The 24830-nt window shown below is 37.9% G+C and overlaps 1 protein-coding gene across 5 annotated transcripts in view; it reads left to right on the forward strand.

Moving 5' to 3' along the window:
• Nucleotides 1–24830, forward strand: part of SLC44A1 (solute carrier family 44 member 1) — a 202905-nt gene that overhangs the window by 145461 nt on the left and 32614 nt on the right. For 3 of the 5 annotated variants that reach the window (XM_086683630.1, XM_086683632.1, XM_086683633.1), the window contains 3 exons: nucleotides 4475–4711; nucleotides 6725–6805; nucleotides 10216–12622. In XM_086683630.1, the coding sequence (XP_086539756.1) occupies nucleotides 4475–4711; nucleotides 6725–6805; nucleotides 10216–10239 (342 nt within the window). In that variant the 3' untranslated portion in view covers nucleotides 10240–12622. Of the gene's footprint in view, nucleotides 1–4474; nucleotides 4712–6724; nucleotides 7016–10215; nucleotides 12623–24830 lie in introns of those variants that run through there. The other 2 variants (XM_086683629.1, XM_086683631.1) reach the window with 2 other exon arrangements.

The raw sequence follows: 24830 nt of genomic DNA on the forward strand, positions 1-24830 counted from the left end.
GAGGTTAAGAGTCATATGGTCTAAGTGAGCCAGGAGGTACCCCAAATTATTTTCTCTTACATACCTTTTCTTTTTTTTAATTAAGTAAGCTCTACTTCCAAAATGGGGCTTGAACCATTTATAAACATTCTTAAAATGATAACATTATGGAAATTGGGAACAGATTTACGGTCACCCAGTTAGGGCTGAGGTTGCAGGGAGGCATAGGGGAAGTTATAAAAGGCTAAAGTGGGGCGCCTGGGTGGCACAGTCAGTTAAGCGTCCGGCTTCAGCCAGGTCATGATCTCGCGGTCCGTGAGTTCGAGCCCCGCGTCAGGCTCTGGGCTGATGGCTCAGAGCCTGGAGCCTGTTTCCGATTCTATGTCTCCCTCTCTCTGCCCCTCCCCTGTTCATGCTCTGTCTCTCTCTGTCCCAAAAATAAATAAACGTTGAAAAAAAAATTAAAAATAAAATAAAATAAAATAAAAAATAAAAGGCTAAAGTGAGAGATCCTTGTTATGATGGAGATGTTCTGTACCTTGTCTGTATCAATGTCAGTACTGGGGTTGTGATATTGTACTCTAGTTTGACAAGGTGTTACTGTTGAAGGGAACTGGGTAAAAGGTACATGAAATCATTCTGTGTTATTTCTTACAATGAAATGTGAATTCAAAATTGTCTCAAAATATGAAATTTAATTTTAAAAACCCTGAATTTAAAAGAAAACAGAAAACAATTCCATGGATTCCATTTCTGTGGAACCCCAGTGGTTTCATGGAATGGTAAATTAGATTTAGGAGGGATCTTATCTCCCCTAGTTTAGTGGCTTGTGATCTGTGACCACTGGCCTATTGGGTCTTCACAGGTAACAACAGAGATTTACAAACTATTTCAACATTTTCAGGTCTCATAGATATTGCATATTTGCCCAATAAAACTATCCAAAAAAACCCACAAAATCTGAAGCTCTTCACTTCTGTGTGAAATTATTTTATCTCATTTGCTAATACTTTTTCTAACATTAATTATTGGTAGTTTATTTGGTGTTGATTAATAAAAATGATAATATGAATTATTACTTGTAGGTGCTATTTTACTGACAAAATCTTTTAAAACATGAGCTCCATGTGGAAAGGGCATCGCAAATGCAAGATTTATGGTGGAAATGAAAGAAACAAACAAAGATTGCTAAGCACTGTGTTAAATGCTTTCAGAATGCTTATTTTAACAATGGGATGTATGTATTTTTATGTCTCTTTTAAAGGTGGAAAAACAGATTCAGAAAGGTTACATGAACTTGCTTGGAGTCACAAAACTAAGAAGTATTAACTCTGTGATTCAAATCTACATCTTTCTGATTCTAAAACTAACACCCTTTCCTTTCTGCTTCTCCCATCCTACCCTGTGTATGAATCTCTTCTATGGTGTCACCAAAAACGTGTCCTGTAGAACAGGAGTGTTGAAATGTTTAAAATCATGCGTCCTATTAGAAAAAATTTTTGAGCACACTTCCTAATATATTTACATTTATTAATGATATATGTACAGCTTTTACTAATATATACATGGTAAAGCATAGTATAAAAGGAAATTAAGATAAATGAGAAATATAATTTGAAGTCCCAGGTGCTCTTAAATTCTCCCTTGGGTATGTGTACCCCACCATGGAGATCCCTGATCTGAGCCAGTACTTCTTGTAGACTTTATCAGAATCACCTGAAGCAAATTTTATTTTATTTTATTTTATTTTATTTTATTTTATTTTATTTTATTTTATTTTATCTTATCTTATTTTATTTTTTAAAGTTTATTTATTTTGAGAGAGAGTGTGTATCTGTACATGTACACACACATGAACAGGGGAGGGACAGAGAGAGAGGGGAAGAGAGAGAATACCAAGCAAGCTCCCCACTGTCAGCGCAGAGCCCAGTTTGGGGCTCCATCTCACAAACTCACAAGCTGTGATCATGACCTGAGCTGAAATCAGAGAGTTGGATGCTTAACCAACAGAGCCACCCAGCTGCCCCCACCCGAAGAACCTTTTAAATGAATATTGCTGGGCTTCATCTTAGTTCTAACATTTGGACTCTGGGGGTAGGGCCCTGGAATCTGTATTATTCACAAACTCCCCAAGTGATACCTAGCCCTTCTGCAGTTTGAGAACCATTAATGTATCCTCTGCTTGACACCCTTTCGTTATATTTGGGAGTAATTATTACATTATTACATTCCCTTGGCTTTTGGGCTAAATATCATTAATTCTTGAAGTTGTTTCTTACTTGTTTATTTGTTTGTTTTGAGAGTGCAAGTGGGGGAGGGGCAGAGTAAGTTGGGGTGGGGGGCACAGAGGAACCGATGAAGCCTGTGATGACAGCAGAGAGCCCGATGCAGGACTCAGACTTTCAAACCATGAGATCATGACCTAAGCCAAGTCAGCCGCTTAACCAACTGAGTCACCCAGGTGGCCCTTAAAGTTGTTTCTAATGTGACAGTATCCAACCTTCCACTTCAACAGATTTTGTCTCAACATCTAGTTTGTCGGAGCCGCACCTTTTCCCTGTAATTGACTTTAATATTTCAAATGTGGCTTAACTTTTAGTGGTTTAGAGTGAGCATAAAGAACCTCAGTCCTTCTGTAGGACGGATGTCAATAATTTGAAGAAGATATAAGAAACAACTCATTCTAAAAACCAAAAAGAGTGAAAGAAAATGGATATAATTAGCTATCTATAGAAGTCACCCCAGAAAGTAAATGACTGTAAGAGAGAATTCCTGAGTGTTTGCCACAAAAAATGGTGGAGGGTCATCTAAATTTTGGGCAGACCCAGATTTGCTCCCTAAAATCATCTGAAAATTTACAGGTCAATTTATAGTCTGCTCCTTCTCAGCACTGGACCAGAAAAGGCTGCTGTGGTTCTAGAAGACTCTTTCTTTTCCTTTGTTATTTCATGTTGTATGTTAGGCCAGGTGTAGGGCTGAGCATGAGTGTATTTAGGATTCAGTATAACCCATTACTGCTTTATATCAATATCCAAGTATTTGCTGAGTTCTTACCTTGAAAGAGGGCTGGATTTGGCATCATAAGAGCATTATTTGGGTGATATCTGCCCTTCTACTCTGTGACCTTGGGCAAGTTGGCTAGCATCTCTGAATATGTTTCCCAGTCTATAAAATGAAGGTGATAATGTTTGCCATAAACCATTCCTAGGGATTGAAAAGCTGAACTAAATGTATTAAAAGAACCACAAGAAATTTCAAGTGCTGCACGGGAGGGACCAGAGTAGGTGGTTCTTGACAATAAGCAATTTCAGGGGCGCCTGGGTGGCACAGTCGGTTAAGCATCCGACTTCAGCCAGGTCACGATCTCGCGGTCCGTGAGTTCGAGCCCCGCGTCGGGCTCTGGGCTGATGGCTCAGAGCCTGGAGCCTGTTTCCGATTCTGTGTCTCCCTCTCTCTCTGCCCCTCCCCCGTTCATGCTCTGTCTCTCTCTGTCCCAAAAATAAATAAACGTTGGAAAAAAAAAAATAAGCAATTTCACTGTTTCTTATATTCTTCTATGATGGATATTTGTGGCAACCTCTTTCTTCACAGGTAATCCAAATCCAAACTACATGGCGACTCATATTAAATTTACCACATGTTCTCTGTGAAAAAATACAAAACAAAGAAAAAACTCTTAGAGATGTTTGTTGCAGCATTATTTATATCAGAAAACAATATAAGTCTCCAACTGTAGGAGAATGGTCAAATTTTAAGTCACCCATAAGATGAAATTATGCGGCTAAGTATTGATGAAACATTTATAATGCTACTATAAATATTAATGAATAGCTTTTAATGATTTATTTATATAATACTATTTCATATATATAAAAGTACAATACCCTGGACTGTCAATAATTTTATTCTGAGTGCAATAGTGCAATTTTCTAAAATATGCATGCATAGGGGCGCCTGGGTGGCTCAGTCAGTTGAGTGTCCGACTTCGCCTCAGGTCATGATCTCTCACGGTCCTTGAGTTCGAGCCCTGTGTAGGGCTCTGTGCTGATAACTCAGAGCCTGGAGCCTGCTTCAGATTCTGTATCTCCCTCTCTCTCTGCCCCTCCCTCATTCTCTCTCTCTCTCTGTCTCTCTCGAAAACTAAATAAGCATTAAACTTTTTTTAAAAATAAAATATGCATGCATACATTTGTCTCAAAAATTGCCACAGGTGCTTAAATACGTGAAGTTTTAAGGAACAAGCATAACATTTGGAAACATGACTATTTTTCATGTAAACCAGAAGTGTTTAAAAGATTATTTTTTATTTATGTGATATACATGTATATGTGTGTGTATGGGTATATATGAATTATCCTTTGTAGCTTGCAGTGGAATGAATGTATGCAGCCAGCGTTTATAAATATTAAAGGGAATTTGAAGTCTGCAAATGATGAAGAAATAGTGGTTTTCTATGGTAGGATATTAAATGTGTTCTTTGTTCTCTCTGCTTCAGGTGCTGATAGTCTGCAGCACGGGTTTGGCTGGGATTATGCTGCTCAACTACCAGCAAGATTACACAGTATGGGTGCTGCCTCTGATCATCGTCTGCCTCTTTGCTTTCCTAGTCGCTCATTGCTTCCTGTCCATTTACGAAATGGTAGTGGATGTATTATTCTTGTGTTTTGCCATTGATACAAAATACAATGATGGGAGCCCTGGCAGAGAATTCTATATGGATAAAGTGCTGATGGTAAGTATTTCAAACGCCCTCTACTGCTTTAGAGGTAAACATACTAGTAAAAATATTTTGCAAAACGTTCTCCATGTTTAATTCCTGTTATATGCAACTGAGTAATTTAGAATTAAACCTGTAGGGCTCACGAATGAGGTTAGTCTTGGGGAAATCAGGGAAGAAGGAAGGTCCTCTTGGCATGGATGAGACCATATATATACACTTAGCTAGAGCAATACCCATTAATAGTCCTGAGTTCACATTATTTCATACTGCTCCCTCCCTCTCTGCAATTAGATGGATTAGAATTGACTTTTTACAACCTGAATTTTAGTCCTTGAATTGAAACATTGGACCACTGATGTTCTAAGTGCCCTTTCTTGAAGTGGAGCTCAAAGACAAAAAGTCTTTATTTCCCCGGTGGTAGCACCTGCCTATATTTTTCCGTCTACCACCTTTCCAAATAGTATTGCTGTCAGCCCCATTAGAAGTCATTATCCTAAGTATGCCAGGCCAAACTGAAAGTGTTTTGTAATGAATACAGATTAACAGACTCAGGACTGATAGATTATATACTGTTTTCCATTAGTCAAGATCTGAACTTTTACACAGATATTATATTCCGATTCTTTAGTTATCTAGCCTCTGCAGCTTCCCTGTATTAGAATCTCAATTAAAAATTTTAAAACTTTAGAAACTATTTAAATGTTTCAAATATTATTATCAATGTCAAATGCTCCCAAAATAAGGATGCTTCTTAATAATAGTACTTTGCCATTAAGCTGTGAAATATTCCTATCTGAAGAGTAGGTAATATTGAAGGGTAAACATTAGACCTTGAGATAACAAGTCCTCTTCCAGGAGCCTGGTTTATCTAGTTAAATATAAAATAAATGTGTTAATAAATAAGATAGATTTTTTTTTCAATTGCAGAAATTTCAAATGATTTAATGGACGTATTGGGTACTGATTATCTCTTTCACTGAAAACACCATCAATTAAATTTTGGAAATTTTCATAATGTCTAAATTATATTTCTAACTGGTTGTTTTCATAATGGAATTTGACTTGTGAGCATTCCATCTCCCTTCTGATTAAGACATTTAGAAGAAGAATTTGGCGACACCTGTCTGGCCCAGTTGATAGAGCAGGCGACTCTTGATTTTGGGGTTGTAAGTTTGAGACCCATGTTGGTGTAGAGATTACCTAAATGAACGAACGAATGAATGAATGAATGAATAAATAAGTAAATAAATAAATTTTAAAAACCTTAAAAAAAAGAAGAGGGAGAATTTGTTTTTTGTGTCTTAAACCCTTGATCCAGAGCAGAGTAACAAAAAATACTTTTTTCTTCTTTCAGTTTTTTCAGTAAGAATGATGAGGATATTTAATGGAGAAGTGCTCCATAAACTTGGACATGATAGAAACATTTCTTTGGGGCATAATCCCATTTTAACTACTTTTGACCACAGGTTCTGGTTGTTACTTCCTGTCTTCCTGCTTTATGGAGTAATTTCAAAGCCAGATAGACATTTTTTAAAAGTAGCTTATTTATGGTTGGGTAAAAACAGTATTCTGCGCTTAGTAGAATCAATGCTTTCTTTTACCTGCTAGGGCTAGTTTAAAGAGAGGGCTTATGGAATAAAACGCTCTTGTTTTTCTGTTTAACCTTGATATGGAAAAAGTCAGACAACAAATAGAACAATAATCTAAGTATGAGAAAACAGTCTTTTAAGAAAGCATTAGGGATTTTCTCTTCCAGATAGAAGTAACATTCTCTCTTTGAGCTTAAGTGAGATTGTCACAATAAATGGATGGAAAAAAGATGTCCTAAAGATATCACAAGTTGCAGCCCATGTGCACAGATTTAGCAGCTGTTGTGTAGTGATACTAAATATTATTCACTGCTCTGGTTTTAGGCCATCCGTGTACTGATATTGAATTAAAAATGTCAGTGTTCCTTAGAATTCATCTGCCAACCAAAATCTGAAAGGACCTAAGAATTTATGCAATTTGGTCCATATTTTGCAGGAGTTTGTGGAAAACAGTAGAAAAGCAATGAAAGAAGCTGGTAAGGGAGGCGTTGCCGATGCCAGAGAGCTAAAGCCGATGGTAGGTGGAGATGAGGAGGTGACCGCCCTCCAAGAATTTCACTTTCACTTCCTCTCTCTCTCTGTTTTCACTGACTGCACTTCTTCAGGAGAAGCTTTTGTTGTCTGTATCACACAGGATGTGCTGCTCTTTCTGTTTGTGTGTTTACCCATCACTTGGATGGCAGAATTCTTGTCACAACTGAGACCGCCTTCTGTAAAAGTAAGCTGAAAGGAACAACATCTGTCTCAGGGCTTATCACGAAGCAGGGGCTAATTTTTGTCCCTAAAGTAAAATGGCCATTTCTGGTTTTGGGGGTTTTTTTTCTTTTAATTTTTAGCTGTACGTGTTTGGTTTTCAATGGAATGAACATTTGGTTGTACACTTGAACTGACAGTTTGATTTTTATCATTTTGGAAGGTGATACTAGCAATTCCTTTCAACTTGCTAAAATTCACATTCCCCACTTTTTTAATATTGGTTTGTTTCTGTTGCTGTCTTTTACCCTTTGCTGACTTTTTCTTCCGTTGCCTGGATTGTACTTTCTTTGTTTCTTAAGCTGTTTTTCAGTAGCAAACAAGATTACTCCATCAACACTCACATTCCCACTCAGTAAAACAACCTGGTCTTCTCTAACCTCAGCTTAATTGTGAGAAAGGTCAATGATCTCTGGTCAGTGATATGTATGTATATTCTAAGTACTCTACTTTCATTTGGGAAAAAAAGGCAACTTAATCAATGTAAGAGAATCCTGAGTTGCTTTTGCCACAGATACTCTCACCTCTGCATAATGACCGATAACCCTCGCATATCTTTGTGTAATTACTGCTTATTTTGCAAATGTATTGTTATTAAACAGCATGTTATTTAAAAATATTATATAACTGCCTACGTCCTGAAACAGCTAATTTTAAATAATGTGCCTTCTGATTGCACGTGATGTCCCAAAGTGTGAGATGAAGACTCCTCTTTCTTACTAAACTATAAAGTTTAACAAGTGGTTGATTTCATAGGTTTCCAACTTGCATAAAACAAGCACGTTTAAGTATATAAGAGTAAAGGAAATGGGTTTGTTTGAGGTTGGGTGCTGGGGAGGCCATATTTATATGCAAAATAATTGCATATTCAACCTAAATTAAAACCTCAGCAGAATGTTTAGATATAAATTCCTCCGTAACCCCCTCCAGGGCCTATTTTGGTGTTGCTGTTAATAGCATTAATGATTGTCAGAGTCAAAACTTCAATGTTTATTTCCCAAGGTACAGATCACTCTAATCGTAAGTCAAAGGATGTAGAACTCTTAGTTTTAAGTGTGCACCAGCCAGAACTCCGTTGAGTGGGCAAGGGGCACCATCAGCAATCCCCCTGGTCTGGCTTCTTGCCTTCTCTACCCCCCCCTTTCTGTATACCTCCTACTTGACCCTGGCCAAGGGGGACGGTAGTGAAGATTCTGCCGACCCTCTGGTGGCATGGTTAAATGAGGAAGGCTTCCTTCTTGCCACTGTTTGTTTGTCATACGTGTTCAGTAACTGGCTCCCAGTATAAACCTTAAAAAGGTAAAATATAAAATCTTTAAAATGTAAAATACCTTTGCCCCCCTTTTTTGTCAGTCATAATCATTTTTAAAAAGGGAGAAATATTTGGAGGTCTTGACTGGCTTGGTTTGACCACGAATTGGCACATATTTCTGCATTATCCTTTAGTGAAGGATACAGTGTGGAAGACGAGAATACAAGTATGCTGACTCTTACCTAAACCTCTAATTCGTAGGTAATGATACAAGGAGAAATCCCCAGGTTATGTGGCATTCTACCAGAAGCCAAAAATTTAGGAAGATTTTTTCCCTCTAATATTGCTTTCAGTTTTAAATTAATGCCCCTTAACTGAAACACTGCTTTAAAATCTTCATTCATTTTTTGCTTTTGTTTTATGTTGCTCATCAGCTCATTGCTTGCAGATTAATGGCAAAACCCTCCACTATGTTTCCAAATATATCTTCTATGTGCATTGTGCTTCTGGTGTTTTGGACATTATAGCATTTGGTCCCTAAGAATGGTATTTTTTTATGCAGTTTAAAAACTTCCCGGGAGAGAAGTTGAGATGTTGCTTACAGAGTAGTTAAATATTTTAAGTACATCAGTACCTCTGATTCTGATCTCTCTTTTGCATTAGCATGGTAAGAGTTGACCCTGCTACCACTATGCATCTTGGATGTGTCCCTAAATAATTCTCTGAGAGATTCCTTGTTAAAACTTGGGGTTTGGTAGAAATCAGGATTGCTAACTTGTCTTTGCCTGATTTAATTCACATGTTATTCCCTTAGATAAAAGTTCTGTAAAAGCGCCATACTATTTAGCCGTATCTATACAATCTGCTGTTAAGTTCACTTGTTTATCTTCTTTCTTAATGGGATATTTTAATTTAGGGTTTACTTTTAGCCTAGAGAATTAATGTTCAGGAAAATGAGGTTTTATTTTATTTTATTTTTTCCAACGTTTATTTATTTTTGGGACAGAGAGAGACAGAGCATGAACGGGGGAGGGGCAGAGAGAGAGGGAGACACAGAATCGGAAACAGGCTCCAGGCTCTGAGCCATCAGCCCAGAGCCTGACGCGGGGCTCGAACTCACGGACCGCGAGATCGTGACCTGGCTGAAGTCGGACACTTAACCGACTGCGCCACCCAGGCGCCCCAGGAAAATGAGGTTTTAAATTTCCCTGTTGACGAGGGATCATTGAATTAAATATAAGTACTTCCGGTTTTCCTCTTGGACTTTTTTTTTTTTTTTTTTTTTGAGAAAGAGCCTCACTAGTTCAGGATACTCTGAAGGTCTGTGAGGTCGTCCTATAAATCTTTGAAAATGATTTTAGAAAGATTTACCAAATGTGATGTTATTAGAAGTTTAAGAAAGAGAACTTCCGGCCATCTGCTTCAACAGGAAAGAATTTATAGAGGAAAAGGAAAAAAAAGAAAAAACCTGAACATTGTAACAACATAGGCCAGAGATGTATTCTCTGCGTATCTCAGAGATTATCCAGAAGGAAATGTGACTGTCTTTAAATTTTTGTTTTTTTAATGTTTACTTACTTTTGAGACAGAGTGTGAGCAGGGAAAGGGCAGAGGGAGAGAAAGACACAGAATCCAAAGTAGGCTCCAGGCTCCTAGCTGTCAGCACAGAGCCTAACAGGAGCTGGAACTCAAAGCTGTGAGATCATGAGCTGTAGTCGCTTAACCGACTGAGCCACCCAGGTGCCCCTGACTTTCAACATTCATAGGAATTGCGGCCCCTGGAATATAGGTTCGCGCAAAGGGCTCTCAGTCCATTTTGCTTTGTTGCCGCTTGTGACCATCTGTGTACTTGTAACATCATTCATGACCTCCTTTTAATGGTAATTGTCTAAGATTATACTCTGTATGACTTTGTTTTCTAGGCTTCGGGAGCAAGTTCTGCTTGAACCTAGCCGACCGTTATGGAACCCATTGACATTCCAAAACAATATATACACATAACTATGTATTTGTGTGTGTGGGTGTGTGTATATATGTATATGTATGTGTGTATATATATGTATATGTATATACACACACACACATAATCAGCCAAAATCAGAGAAAAGGAACAGGGATTTAATACCTTTTTTATGCTTATTTTTGTCAAACATGTACTCCTTTCATACGGGTGGCTTTTACAAGGCAACTGCCGTCATTTAATGTTTTCAATTGTAATTGTCTTAATGGAAATGTTAAGATTCATATCTGATTAACATTTTTAATAACTTAGAGGAGATTTTAACTTTAGTTATTTAAATGAGATAAAATTATTGTACCGAATTCTCTGTCTAAAGTTTATTCAGGGGTGATTTCCCTGATGTGTGCATAAAATCAAGATCTTATTTTACTGATGCATAAGTCCTAGTGGGACGAGACTAGGCATATGCTTTCAGATAAATAAGGAGTTACTCCAATCAGTTTTCCCCAATCAAAGAAGCCATGTCATTTTACTTTTAGAAACATACAAGTGGACTCAATATGGGAATTTTCATAATCGCTCATGCATTTGTCAGCCAACATTAAAAAGTAACCAACTCCTCAGGTATTTGTAGTTTACCCTAAGCTTCTATAAGAGAGTAGGTTAAAAAGAAAAGGGTAGATAATCTTTCTTATGCAAACTTTGTTCTTATAGTTTGTCTTTTCTTTCATTTTTTACTTTAGTAGCATCCTCCACACATTTGTGTGCCTGATTTGAAGGGAAGCTGGGGCACCCAGCGAGTTTAGCCATTAAGTTTCTGTGTATTGATTTGCAGATTAAGTAATGCTGGGAGGAATAAAGAAGGAAGGGAAACTTGGAACACAAAAGCCTTGCAGATTCCAGTGCTTGGGCTTCTGCTTCTAAGGAACTTCAGTGGCTTAGGGCTAAATGGCCATTTTATTCAAATGCTATGAAATCTGAAAACATACTGGCAGGTGCTCCTCTCCTTGGCAATTCATTCAGTATCCAGATTCTACAATGTTTAACTGAAGAATTGGTTATGTTTTGATCCTAAGAGTCGAACATTCTTTTTGTTTGGGGATGGGTTTGGGGTTTTTTTGTTTATTTGTTGTTTTTCTTTTTTTTAAATTCCTAAAGCTTACCAGATATGAATGGCTAATATTCCATTGTTCTGCTTATTGTAATGGTGAATGCTTTAAGAAAAAAAAAAGTGTAATTTGCTAAGAATAATTCATGATCTGTTTATGCGATAACTCCTTTTTGTTACAATTTTTTTAAAAAAGGCTATTTTTGTTAATGTAAAGTAAATATTTCAGAGCAAATTTTTTAAACTTATTGCACTAAATACAGGCTCTGTACAAAAAAAAAAAAAAAAAGCCTCAGCATTTTATCATTCCATGGAAGAAGAATCTTTTGAAAGAAAGCATTGCCTCCTACCAGAATTAGACAGTGAATTAGACCGGTATGATGGAAATGCATACAATTAATGTCACTAGGGCTTAATAAGCAGCTGTTTGCTAATGTGCTTCCTTTCAAAGGGTTAGACCTTTAAATTGCTGCAAAAGGTAAATTGTATTTTTTTTTTTAAGTATCCGTGTTCTTTACTCTAGCTAGGCTAAAATTTGCTAAATGCCTTGGTTTCTTTTCAAAGCTCATGTAATATTTCTGATTTTTCAGAATATTTGCAATAAGAGTCTGGATTTTTAAAAAAAAAAAACAAACAAAAAACCACACACACACACACAGTTAAGAGCTCATATCTTGGCAAGACCTGGGAAACCAACATTGTGAGACTAGCTATTTTGAAACAATAATTCTCCAGAAGTTAACATCTAACATCGCCAAACGGTATCATTGTACTCTTTTATATCATTTGAAATGGAATAAATATAATTATGTAACTAACAATTTTCCAAATAGATGAGAGAGCAAATCATGTAAGGAAATTCAGAATACCTTCTGTTTCATAGCCACACAGATTTTGGACATTAAGAAACATTGGGAACTAAATTTAGGATTGGAAAAAGTTTGGAAGATGAGTATCAAAACAGAAGACATTCTAGGAGCTAGCTATTCTAGGAGATGTCCCTCCAAAGTGACCTGATGGAAGTCTTGAATTTGGAAATTAGGTTCTACTCACTTGGACATCCCAGCATCATGGACTCTTGCTGCTCCCTGTTCCATTTGCTCGCAATCTCAGCTATTTGGAAGCCACCAGGAATGCTTTCTAATTATCATTTGCAACTAGAACTGTAATCAGAAAGAAATTTTGTATTTTTGTATAACTTGATTGTGTGCCATTTTATATAACAGGTCCTGTTTTACAAATAAATTTTGTTTTACTAACATTGTGTTTAGAAATTATGATCTATGTGTAACCATGTCATTTGAGTTCCAAATTAATTGCCAGGCTGTTTTCCTTGAGTGAATCTGTGTGCTGTCTAAGTAGATATATGCATAGGTGCATATATATTACCACAGGCACACACAGAGAGATGTTTAATATATAGAATATCACTCTCATATGAGCTTCATTCCTTGATACATTTTATAAAGCCTCACAGAGGCTTTTTAGCAATATTTAAATGTTTTGAGGTTATGTTTGGATATTCCTGCTGCCTCTTTCATTCATTGTGAGTCATTCTTCAGCTAGCTATGGGCCGCCTTATTGCTACTTGCTCACTGCCTCCATCTTCTGCCCAAGTGAGAAGAATAGATGAAGAACAAAAATTATCTGTGATATGTGGTTACCTGAATAATTTTATAAGCCATCGACTCTGTGTTGTGGTTTTTGTCTTTTTCTGTGATGGATCTTCAAAATTGTGTTCAGTACTTACATCTCCAGAGTTCTAGTTAGGGTCCTCTATTGTAAATGGTGATCGTGGTGGCCGGAGTATCACTGTGGGCTCTGCCATCAGAAAAAGCCTCTGGTACATGATTTAGACTTTCTAGGCTCCCGCCTCAATAGTAAGTGCTGCTGTAATGTAGTATGGAAGGGAGAAGGTTACATTTCGGTGTAAGTCCAAGAGACCTATGTTCTACTGGAGGCTTAACCAGTGCGTTAGGTAAACATTAGGAATTTAGCTAGGGCGTTGAGATTACATAATCCTTGCATGGATGAGCAGAGCTCAGAGCAGGTTGTTCCTTTAAACCATTTAATGCAGTGCTTAATGTTTAGGATTAGAGCTTTTATCCTATCCTATAGCACGATTAAGTCCTACGTTACTGCAGTTTAAGTAGCTTAACTGTGTGTTGGTACCCAAACTTTTTCCATATTGGTTGGGGAGGAGGCACTCATTGAATCTTATTTTTAAATTATGCTGGAAATAAGTTCGTTTGTAGAGATGCTCCCTTACTCTTAGATATTTTTTCTTTTTTTCTTTTTTTTTTTTTTTTTTTAGCAAAGAACATTAAGTTGCTGATTCCCAATACCATTGATCTTGGTATCTGCCAAGGCTCCTTGTCTTTCCAGGGCAGTTTCAGGATTTCATCCCAGTAGGGGTAGTGAGGAGATGACCCCTTCCTTTATCCTGGTCCTGAGCTGTTGCTTTACATGAGAGTAGTGCTTCTCCCAGAACTGCAGGCACCAAATATCAGGCCATATCAGTGTCTCCAAAGCTTCAACCATTTGCACCATGCACCAGCACTAGCTAATAAAGGCCATTTCAAGGGGGTCCCCCAGGCCACCCCACCTGCAAAATAGAAATAATGGGGTCTATTCCAAAAATGGAGCTGCCAATTATGGTGACTTGAACATTTTAGTTTATCTTTGGTCAGTAACCTCATTTGAATTTCTGGAGTTTCCAGTAGCCTTAAGGTAGCCTATGAGGAGTTTCCTTCAGAAAATAAGCTTTCGCCTTTCGATAAGTTCTCTATTGCTTTTTTTATTGCTACTTAAAAAAAAAATCCTCAGAGTCTGGAGGTTTATCAATGCACCTGCCACAGTTAATTTCTGTATTCTTTTCACACATTTCATCTGACAGATAGGAGTGCACTATAACAGCTTGCCTAGAGTTAAGATGTGGTCCGTGAATATATATTAGAAAATTGCAAGTTCAAAAGTAAATGCACATAAGGCAGAGATTTGCATATTATAAATTCACAGCATAGAATTCCTTTTGCTTTAAATGCATATTCATGCATCTTTGTGTACTAAGGATACATATTAGCCCTTTTGAAGGGTAGGTACTGTTCACATACAGTGGCCGCTTTTGAAATTAGCTCATCTTTGATTAGTGGCACATAGCCCAAATTTTGAAACCAGGACCCTTGAGTGTGCCAAGAGAAAAATCTAGAGCTAACAAACTTAACAAACAAAAAACTAAACATGTTGCATACACTTGTCAATTTAAAATAGCACACTTTCCCCCATTCAAACTTCATAAATGTGAGCCAAATTCTTACTCTACAAGTTTTAAGAGGAAAATTTTAATCCAAGATTCAAATCTTTTAAAGTGTCTTTCTTATAGAAAGCTTCAATGCAGAGTTTTTAAATTTGAGAATTTCTGTGGAAAACCTTTCTAGGGAGATACTACAGTAGCTTTTTGTCCTTCCCATCTTCATGATTTTTATATGGATAAAAAAAAGTCAAACTTATGTTTCAGTTTCAATATTGCATGAACAATTATCACTTTTGTAAATTACATGGGCAACATTTAAGTTTGATATTTTCTAAAGGAGTTCATTAGTAAATTTGTGGAAAAGATATGAAATTACTAGGAACCAAAATATTAGTCTATTTTATTCCATTTTGATACTCAGTTTTACAACTAAAATAATTTCCTGAGGAAAAAAATACTCCAGGCCAGGGCACTGAGAATAATAAAGCTTTTAGGTTACTCAAGGTCTAGTCAAGACCTAGCTGAATATGAAAGCATTGTAATTCCCAAATGTTTCAGGAAATTTTGACTTGTATTTGCTAAGACCTGAATTTAATATTTGATATTCATAAGCAGGTTCTTAATCTTGTGAGAGGACTGTGGGCCCCTTTGAGAAACTTATGAAAGCAATGGACTGTCTTTCTCTCAAAGGCACATAGCACATTTATGAACATTTAAAATGGTAATCGAATTTCAGGGCCCTCAAACTGCCAGCCTCCACCCCACCGTCCCCTTAGGGCCTCATGCACACAAATCAAAGGCTGCTCTAAAGTTGGTTTGATAACATGTTTTGAAATAAAGTAGTGATTAGGACTCCACTAAAAATACTTTTAAGATGGCACCTACCAACTTCTGACCTGGAATCATTTGTGTAACTTAAGACTTTTCATTTAGTACCAGTTTTGGAAATAGAAACTGCACTGATGTGAAAAGTAACAAAATGGTCGACACTGAATCTTCAAGACAGTGAGATTTCTTTCCTTGGAGGTGTGATGGTGTGTGTGTTGGGGATGGATTTTGGCAAACTACCACATTATTTGCCATGGATGAGAAAATCCAGACAGTGAATAAGGAAGGAACCCTTATAATTAGCCATCTACAAATTATTGATTCTTTTTATTGTTGCTCAGATACGACAAGTGTTATCACTAGATCACTGTCTAAAAATATATCAGTCATCATGACCAAGAACAGTTGAAGATGATGATAAATTAGCAAACTCATTTTAGCTCATAGTGGACAAAGTTTTAGTGGAAAGTTGGAGAAGCAGATGCTGGGGATGGGGAGGAGGGAATTCAGAAGTTGTTTTCCTCCCCACTTAAATCGGGGAAGTGTTTCTTGCTTTGAGTGTTTTCCAGTCACCCACTAGAGCAGCTTTTGACCACTCTTCCAATGAGACTGTGCCTTCACTCCCCACACCCACCCTGTCTTGCTTCTTTAGGGAAGCACGTGGATTTCTTCACATCTGCTCCATACTATTAGGTAGGGGTGCTGCGTCTACATGGAGGGCCCTCAGGGCCCTTAAAAAAGCACGCAGAAATCCTTAAAGGAGTTTGAAGTTCTTTTAAGGTTTGATTCCAGTGAGTCATGATTTATAGTCAGACATCAAACAATTACCTACCTTTTCAAGCTGAAGAAAGCAGTGGAAATCTCATAACTGGCTGGAGAAGAAAGGAGAAAAGTCAGCTCCCTACCCCACCCCACACATCCAGAAGAGCTTTAATGAACCTTCTACAGTAGCAAATGGAGAGACCATGGGTGGAAATTCCCATATCGGGTGAAAAAGGGCCTGAGTCCAGTGTAAGTATCTACATTTGATATTCCTTTTGTTGTAGATGTGTATGACTTAGAATGTTCTGATCTTCACCTCTGAATCTGATTCACCCATCCTGTCAGATAGAAATATAGTTTGAGTTAGTTATTTTTTTCAGGAATTTGTGTTAAATCATTCCGTGTGAGTAAAAAGTAGGCATGGAACAGAAGACTTGACTAAATGGGCACAGAACTGAGATGAAGCTACAGCCAACAGCCCACGGACCATGCCACCTGCCACTAGAAAATGTGAGCACTCTCTTTATTTACCATGTTGATCATCAGGCCAGGATTCCTAAATGGTGTTAGATACCTCACAGGAATGAGACAGTAACAGGACAGCTTTTGGGGACTGATGATCTGAGACAGAGACTAGTCAGTTGTCCCCGTCCTCTGGGCTCCAGTAGTCTGTACTTGGAAGTTCTTTTTGGCTCCTCTTGGTTTTTGCTAGATTTGATTTTCAGAGACTTGGCATGGGGAAATTTACCTTTCTTCTGTGTTGACTTAGTGCTTACTACAAGGTTATGTGGTGGTGTTGAGGTTTTCTGACTTCTTCCCTTTTACAAAAAAAGCTCCGTAATAGAAAGAAGTTTCAATTATACTGTCTCAGAATATTCTTGACCACTGAATGCACTTTAAATAGGTCTTGTAACCCCATGAGGTAAGTTCAGTGGGTTGTTAGCTGATTTGATTATAAGAGGAAAAACTTTACAACTAACAAACCAGAAAGGTGGGGAGAAAAGTGTGGAAGGCTCCTAACAAAATGACAGGGGCTCTGGAAAAACAACCAAAGACAAATGCATATCTTCTGAAGACCAAAGGCCCAACTCTAAGTACTTGCTGGCACAACCTGTCCAAACTTCTGGAGTTTAGAATAGAGCCCCTAGAACAGGCAGCCAAGCTTTAAGACAAGTCAGTGCAATAGGGACCTGCTATAGACCTCTCAGGCTTTGAGCCTTCACATCGTGTCAGGCCCAGCCCAACGTATGGGGTGATAGGAATACAAAACACGCATCAGTGTGTCCCTATTTCTCACTGCTGTGTGATACAGCATGAGAAGTATGTTGTGGTGCCGCATATTTCTCAACTTGATGCCTTTTTTGTCTTTGTCTTTTTCTTTTGCCATTGCATCCTATTCCATAGTGTCAGAATGAATTTTTGTACCATGTCCTGTCTGTCCATTATGAACTGGAGGATCACAGTTCAGCCTTCCATGAATTCCGTAGTTCAGGATCCTTTACCTTAGTGTTATTTTGAGCTTTTTCTTATCACAGTGTCATTACACTGTATTCAGGTGGGGAAACAAACATGTAGGTGCTTGAACATGCCCCACAGACACGGTGGTAGCCCAACTATTTGTGACTGTCATTATTGACACAGTGCAGACTTTACAGACAGAGCATGATGCTCTCAGAGGACTTTAAAAATATGTATATTAAGCAATTAACTTTCTGGAGTTATCAAATCTTGCTGGGAAATTAACTTCCAAGAGCTCTGAATTGGATGAAATTCCAGCTGGCTTCAGAGTACAATGAGCCGATATGAAATGGAGCTTTGAAATGTTTTTCTTGTGCAGAAATATGAAATAGAAAAAAGTGCTGATCTAATGCTAAGTTTTCTCTGTGTACTGACTCAGTTGCCAGAATTATAATGAAAACTGTATTTTAGTCTAACAAATGTATAGAATTTTTTATGTAATAAATAAAATTTTATAGGAAAGAATGTCATTGTGTACTGTGTTGGAACACTTTCCCATGACCAGGATGGTGATTAATAGTAGTGTAAGGGAGGAAAATAATCCCCCCCCCTTCTGAGTTCTTAGCTGAGACCTCCTTAATAGAAGACAGATTAATGAGAAAAACACGCAGAAATGTATTAACATGCGTACCTCATGTATACATGGGAGATACTCAGGGAAAATTGAGTAACTCCCTGAGGTGGCTTAGAATTCAAGCTTAAATACCATCTTACCAGAGAAAGACAAGGGGTGAGGTAAGCCTCCTGGGGAATAGGAGATGATTTTTAGGAAAGATGCGTGGGCCGTTAGAAGAATAGAGGGGGAGGTGAGATAGTTTGTGAGAAAGTTTGCCTGGGTGTGGTGTCGACTTTTTGTCTCCTGTGATAAGAGTCAGTTCTCCCTGGTTAATGAACCTCCCAAGAAGGGACTTGACGACAGTCCTTTGGAGGATCTGTCTTTAGGCAGATAAGGAGAGTTCAGAGAAAGCCTCTCCCTGCATCTACTCTTTTTCGGGTACCTACATGTAGCTCAAAATGATCAATATACCAAAGTGGCATTTGGGGGTAGCATGTTTTGAAATCCTACCGTCCTATTTTGGGGTGGCATATTCTACTCTTCAATAGAAAGTGATCATGGGCAACATCTTGGCTTCAGATTAGGTCCTTATGCTGCAGGGGTGCCCCAGAATTTCCAAGCTCTTCCTTTCTAGCAACTTGCCGCATGTCCTAGGATCCTTGAAGTACAAAATATAAATGTACTACAAACTAAAGAAGTACAAAGTTCATCCACTGCCCGGTGGGGCTTGAGTCTGGGCTGCCATTGCAGCTGAATTAAGTCATTAGGTAGATTAGAAAAAAGCCTGTTGGATAACATTTACCAGAGAAAACACACGCACCTGGTACGGTGCCCTACCCACGAATTGAAACCTGGATCTGTGCTAAGTTAGTGGGTTTGCGAAACTGGTGTGCTGTAATTTATGCTGCGCCCCATGAAAGTTTGGAAAAAGTCAAGTTCATTTAAAACCAATATTTTATTTTATTTATTTATTTTTAACAAGGCTTTAAGCCCAGCACAGAGCCCAGTGCTGAGCTTGAATTCACGACCCTGAGATCAAGAGCTGGGCTAAGATCAAGAATCGGACGCTTAACCGACTGAGCTACACAGGCACCCCATTAACATGTTTTGATTGATACGGGGGACTAAGGAAGGGATGTTCATAAGTGGAAGAAGACCGTTTTCAACAGCAATAAACCTCTCCTAATTTGTTTCACAATGTTGGCCTTTTGTTGAGAGGCTTCTGTACAGACTGCTTTTCATGAGCAAATGCGAATAATGCCCAGATCATAGCCCAGCTGTTGATCTATACCGTCTTGCCAAAAGTTGTTGCTCTAGAACATTTATGAGGCATCCTCAAACAACGGAGGTACTTGAGATACTGAAGAATATTGATGAGTCTGGACTGTTCATTCATATTTTGGGTCGTTCTGATGTAAGTTTACATAATTTCTTGTTCTATAGACCACCTAGAGATTAAAGAGATGCAAAAAGCCTCGCGTCTCCTAAAAGGTACCCAGAAATTTTTTCTGTTTGACTATGGAAATATACTTTGTATTCAACCTCAAATTTTAGAAAATTAAAAAAAAACACCTACAGGATTTCTTTCAGGAAGCATACTACTTACACACTTCAGATGTAAGTTATGTAAGTTATTACATTAATATGTAAGTTATGATTAAAATTTGAGCTTCAAATAGCTGTATAGCTCAAAGCTCTTACAAGTGTTGAAAAATTGAAAAAGAAGCCAGTGTCCTGTAAGGCTCTTTGGCCTTAGATCTCCTATCAAGTGCTGTGAAACTAATCAGTGCCTCTTCACACATTATTTTTATAGGTGGGGCAAGTAGCAGTGAAAGTAAGTGCTTTGTGCCTTTTGTTTCATAGTATGCATTTACTATTCACATCCTGAGAAAAATAACTTTAGAAGATGCACCTAGGTGAAATTTAGGATTTCAGAAAATGCAAAGCTAAGCTATTAGACCATTTCATGGGCTTATCAGCATTTTCAATGATAGTCTTAAAGCTTTCTAGGTAGTTATAACTCCCTGGCCAGGTATGTCATAGACAGACCACAGTAAGTAATTGCCTTCAAGGCAAAACAAAAGGGCTTTTAGTCATCCATACTCATCATATAACCTTACGTTTGGAGGCAGGATATTAGGGGTTTGTGTTTGATCTACTCACCACCTGCCAGGAAGGATTATCACAGCTTACAACAAAATAAAACAATTTAATGCCAAAATTAAAAATGTGAATGAAAATTGAGAAAAAGAGATTCGCTGTTTAAGAAACCCAAGGATGAGCATAAGATTGACCTCCAAGTGTTCTGTCAGTCCTGCAAAGAGGAAATCAAGAAAGGTACATGGTTTTACATGTCTAAAAAAAAAAAGGAAGAGTTGAATAGAACTTTAATAGGAGGGACTAGGCAGGTATTAAAAATGAGTAATATTTAGGGGCGCCTGGGTGGCGCAGTCGGTTAAGCGTCCGACTTCAGCCAGGTCACGATCTCGCGGTCCGTGGTTTCGAGCCCCGCGTCAGGCTCTGGGCTGATGGCTCAGAGCCTGGAGCCTGTTTCCGATTCTGTGTCTCCCTCTCTCTCTGCCCCTCCCCTGTTCATGCTCTGTCTCTCTCTGTCCCAAAAATAAATAAACGTTGAAAAAAAAAATAAAAAAAAAAATAAAAATGAGTAATATTTAATGACTTGGAATAACGTCTACAGTATAGCCAATGAAAGGGGTGATAAAGCAGTATTTACAGCCTGATCTCATTTATATAAAATCCATATTCTTATATATTTTTAAATGACTGAAGGTATGGTAGGTGATCTCTGAAGCAATTCCATAAGCACTGGTAGTTAATCAGTTAATTGAAAAATGTCAAGGAGAATCATTATTAAAGAAAAAAATGTTTAAATTCAAGTAAACATTCATTGGCCAATCTTTTGACATAGGTATAGTTCTTTTTTATGACTGACTCCTCTGAAGTTGTCTGTTGTCTTTTTTTTGCATTTAACCGCACCAATAATATAACCACCCAAAACTTTAATAAAGTGAAATCATGGATTTTCAAAAGTGGATTAGGAATTTAGACATGCTTATGAAGTCAGCTGAGTATGCACTCCCAGAGTTTTATAATTTCTATTCTTTATAATTTTCACACAGTTGAGAGTAATAATTTTAGTATCTTTAGAGTCTTTCCAAGGCATTCAACTTAGTTTTCATAGAAATTACTCTCTTCATACTCATTTTTTTTTAAATTTTTAAAAGTTTTATTTATTTTGAGAGAGAGGGAGAGGCGGGGAGGGGCAGAGAGAGAGGGAAAGAGAGAATCCCAAGCAGGGCCTACACTGTCAGCGCAAAGCTGGACGCAGGGCTCAAATCCACAAACTCTGAGATCGTGACCTGAGCCGAAACCAAGAGTTGGATGCTTAACCGACTGAGCGACCCAGGGGCCCCCATAGTTTTTATCAATATATATTACATAAGTAAGCATACCATTAAAATAACCCATTGCACCTGGCATAACATGTTGGAATAAACACGCCTGACTCTTACCATGAATAGTTCACTGATGTTGAGAACAGAGTATGCAAGCCCCTGGGAACATTCAGCCAGCTATGATATCAACCAGTACATTCTAGGGTATCGGAGAATGTCATGGTGAAGAGGAAGGCAGCTAGGAAAACCACCCTTTTTACATCAAAATCATAATTATGGTTATCTCTTTGTTATGGGATTATGAATAATTTAATTTTTTCTTTGCTTATCTCTATGTTTAAAATATTCCTCTAGAGTTTCTTAATATGAAAAAATGTAGTCACATTCAAAAGCAAATAGCTAGGTAAGTAAAATAAAATGACAGTAACTAAACCCATATGGTAATAGATCTAATGGAGTAGAAGAATAGTCCCCAAAACATATTATTTATAAGAACTTAATAAAAGCTAAGGATATACCTCAAATGAATAAGGAAAGAAAGAATTCACTCAATAAGTGGTGTTTAGAACAATTGGCTTTCAGAATGACAGCGAATCTAAGTCAAATACAAATGGATTAAGGATTTTTTTTAATTAAATGAGGGAAAGATCAGGGGAAGGAGTGAGAAGGACTTAATAAATTTAGAAGGATTAGGTTAAAAAAAAGGAAGAAAAGAAAACACAGTCTGATGAGAGTTGGTGAGGAAAATTTTTGTGGAAAATGTAGTAAGTGAGGCCCATTTCAGATGCATTTACTCAGCATGTCTACAGCAATGCGCTAAGTGTGTCCACTTTAATTCAGCAAGCATTTCCTGAGACCTCCTCTGGTCAGCAAGATTTATAATGCGGGAACTTGGTGGTAAATATTCACTCACTCCCTACCTTAAGTAGCTAACAGCCTAATGAGGGAGATAGACAGCAGTGAGGGTTAAGATGAGAACAGGGTGCTCTGGGAGCACATAGGGAAGTATGGGGTCATTAGGAGAAGCTACCTGAACCGAGCCTTAAAGGATGAGCAGGAATTAGCCAGATGATGGGAGGGGAGGTGGAGGGAATGAAGATTCTAGTCAGAGGAATAACATCAGTAATCGTACAGCAACATGAGAAAATGCCAGTTGTCCAGCATGTTCTGAACCAAGAATATGTGGATATGCAGCAAGAGGTGACCCTGGAGAGGATACAAGAGTCTTGCATGTGCATTCAGACCTGAACCAAGATTTATCAGGAGCCTGGGACAGGAGGAGGGAGACCTGGGAGAGAGTAAGAGGGGAAGAGGAATATTCCAGGGAGAAATCTAACAGGCCTGGTGACCAACTAGATCTGGGGGGGAGGAAAAAGAAATCATGGAAGCCTATACTCAGGGTGGTGCAGGTCGCCTCTGCATTTAAAGATAGGGGCTTGCACCTGATGGTCAAGTTCATCCATTAGAGCCAATTAGAGGCTCTGACTCTGATTAATTGAATTCAGAAATATTTACCTTTTCTTCTCAATGCTATCTGATGCAAAATGTCTGTACTGTTAAGAAGGAGTCAGTTGGAAAAGAGTTTGAGGGCCTGAAAATACTTCTCTTTGCCAACAAAAATATTTATTTTTTTCACTCCCTGATGAATGAAATCTACCTAATTGCTGGTTAAGAGACCCCGACCTAACAATGACTGTGCAGCTTCAGTAACTGCAGGCAAACTTTGTCTTAATGGCTGTAACTCTGTTCTACTAATTGTCACCTTAATCATCCGTGCACTTCTATGCTAATAAGAAATAATGCAGTATTTTTGATGTATTTGTATATTTACATATTCTCTACTTTTGCCAAAAATGCATATATACAATAAGATTATTAAAAACAGAAAAACAAAGGCATAAGCAAGAAGAAACAAATATGCTAGACTCTAGGACTAATTGTCACAACATAGCAAGGTAGTAAATATTTTGAGCTTCCTGGCAACCTGAAAAGAAAGGAAAACACCAAAATTAGTAGAATTTTGTTATTTGATGGAAGTTAGTGTACACATTCTTCAAGTTACTATGAAAGCAAAATAATCTGCATATGGCTCTCAAATTGGGATTTGAGGTGTTGAGCTGATAAAGTCCCAGTTTATAACTTCCTGATTCTTTAACTGAATGTATTACTTCATCCTTACCCAGATCTTCCTCTATTAGGACTTACAAGACACATTCTTACGTATTAAAAAAAAACAGAAAGGAGTCTTCGTTTATCCCAAAGACATTTATCAAGTCCTATATTAGCCAAGGATGCAGAAATGAGAGATCCAGTCTTTGCCTTCCAAAGTCTCACAGTCTGTTTAAGAAGACAAGGGGTAAGCAGATGATTGTAATACAGTGTGCCAGACACTCTAATGGAGTTAGCTCAGGAGCAGCACGGAGACTCCCTGAAGGTGGGAGGGGCAGGGAGATAGGATGTGATAAGGTAAAGAAGCGAGGGAACAACACGTATGAAGAAATGACGTGTCTGTGAATCTGTACAGAGAATGGGTATGGAGACATGAAACTGGAGAACTCAACCGAGGTCAGACCTTGAGGGTCCTGTGGGCCATGCTAAAGGATTTGATTTTATGCTGAGGAAAATGGTGACTCACTGAATGATTTTAAGCTAGACTACTTGATGATTTGTGCATTTGGGGGAGAAATCACTGTGGTAGTAGCGGGGGAACTTATTTATGAAAACCACACAGCTAATGTCATATTCAGTGGTGAAAGACTCGAAGTTTCCCCCCTAAGATCAATAACAAGACAAGCATGCTTATTCTTGCCATTTCTATTCAACATTGTACTGAAGGTTCTACCCAGGGCAACTCAGGAAGGAAAAGAAATAAAAGGAATACAAGGCACCCAGATTAGAAAGTAGGAAGTAAAATTATCTCTCTTTTCAGAGGACATGAACTTATGTAGAGAAAATTATAATGACTTCACACACACACACACACACACACACACACAATTAGATTTAAACAAATTAAACGTTGTGGGTTACAAGATCACATAAAAATCAGTTTTATTTCTGTGTAGTAGCAATGAACAATATAAAAAGGAAATGAAGAAAATAATCCCATTCCCATTAGCATCAAAAAGAAGAAAGT

This window comes from Puma concolor, chromosome D4 (assembly GCF_028749965.1).
Source record: "Puma concolor isolate L17-30 chromosome D4, mPumCon1.1.hap2, whole genome shotgun sequence".
NCBI lineage: Eukaryota > Metazoa > Chordata > Mammalia > Carnivora > Felidae > Puma > Puma concolor.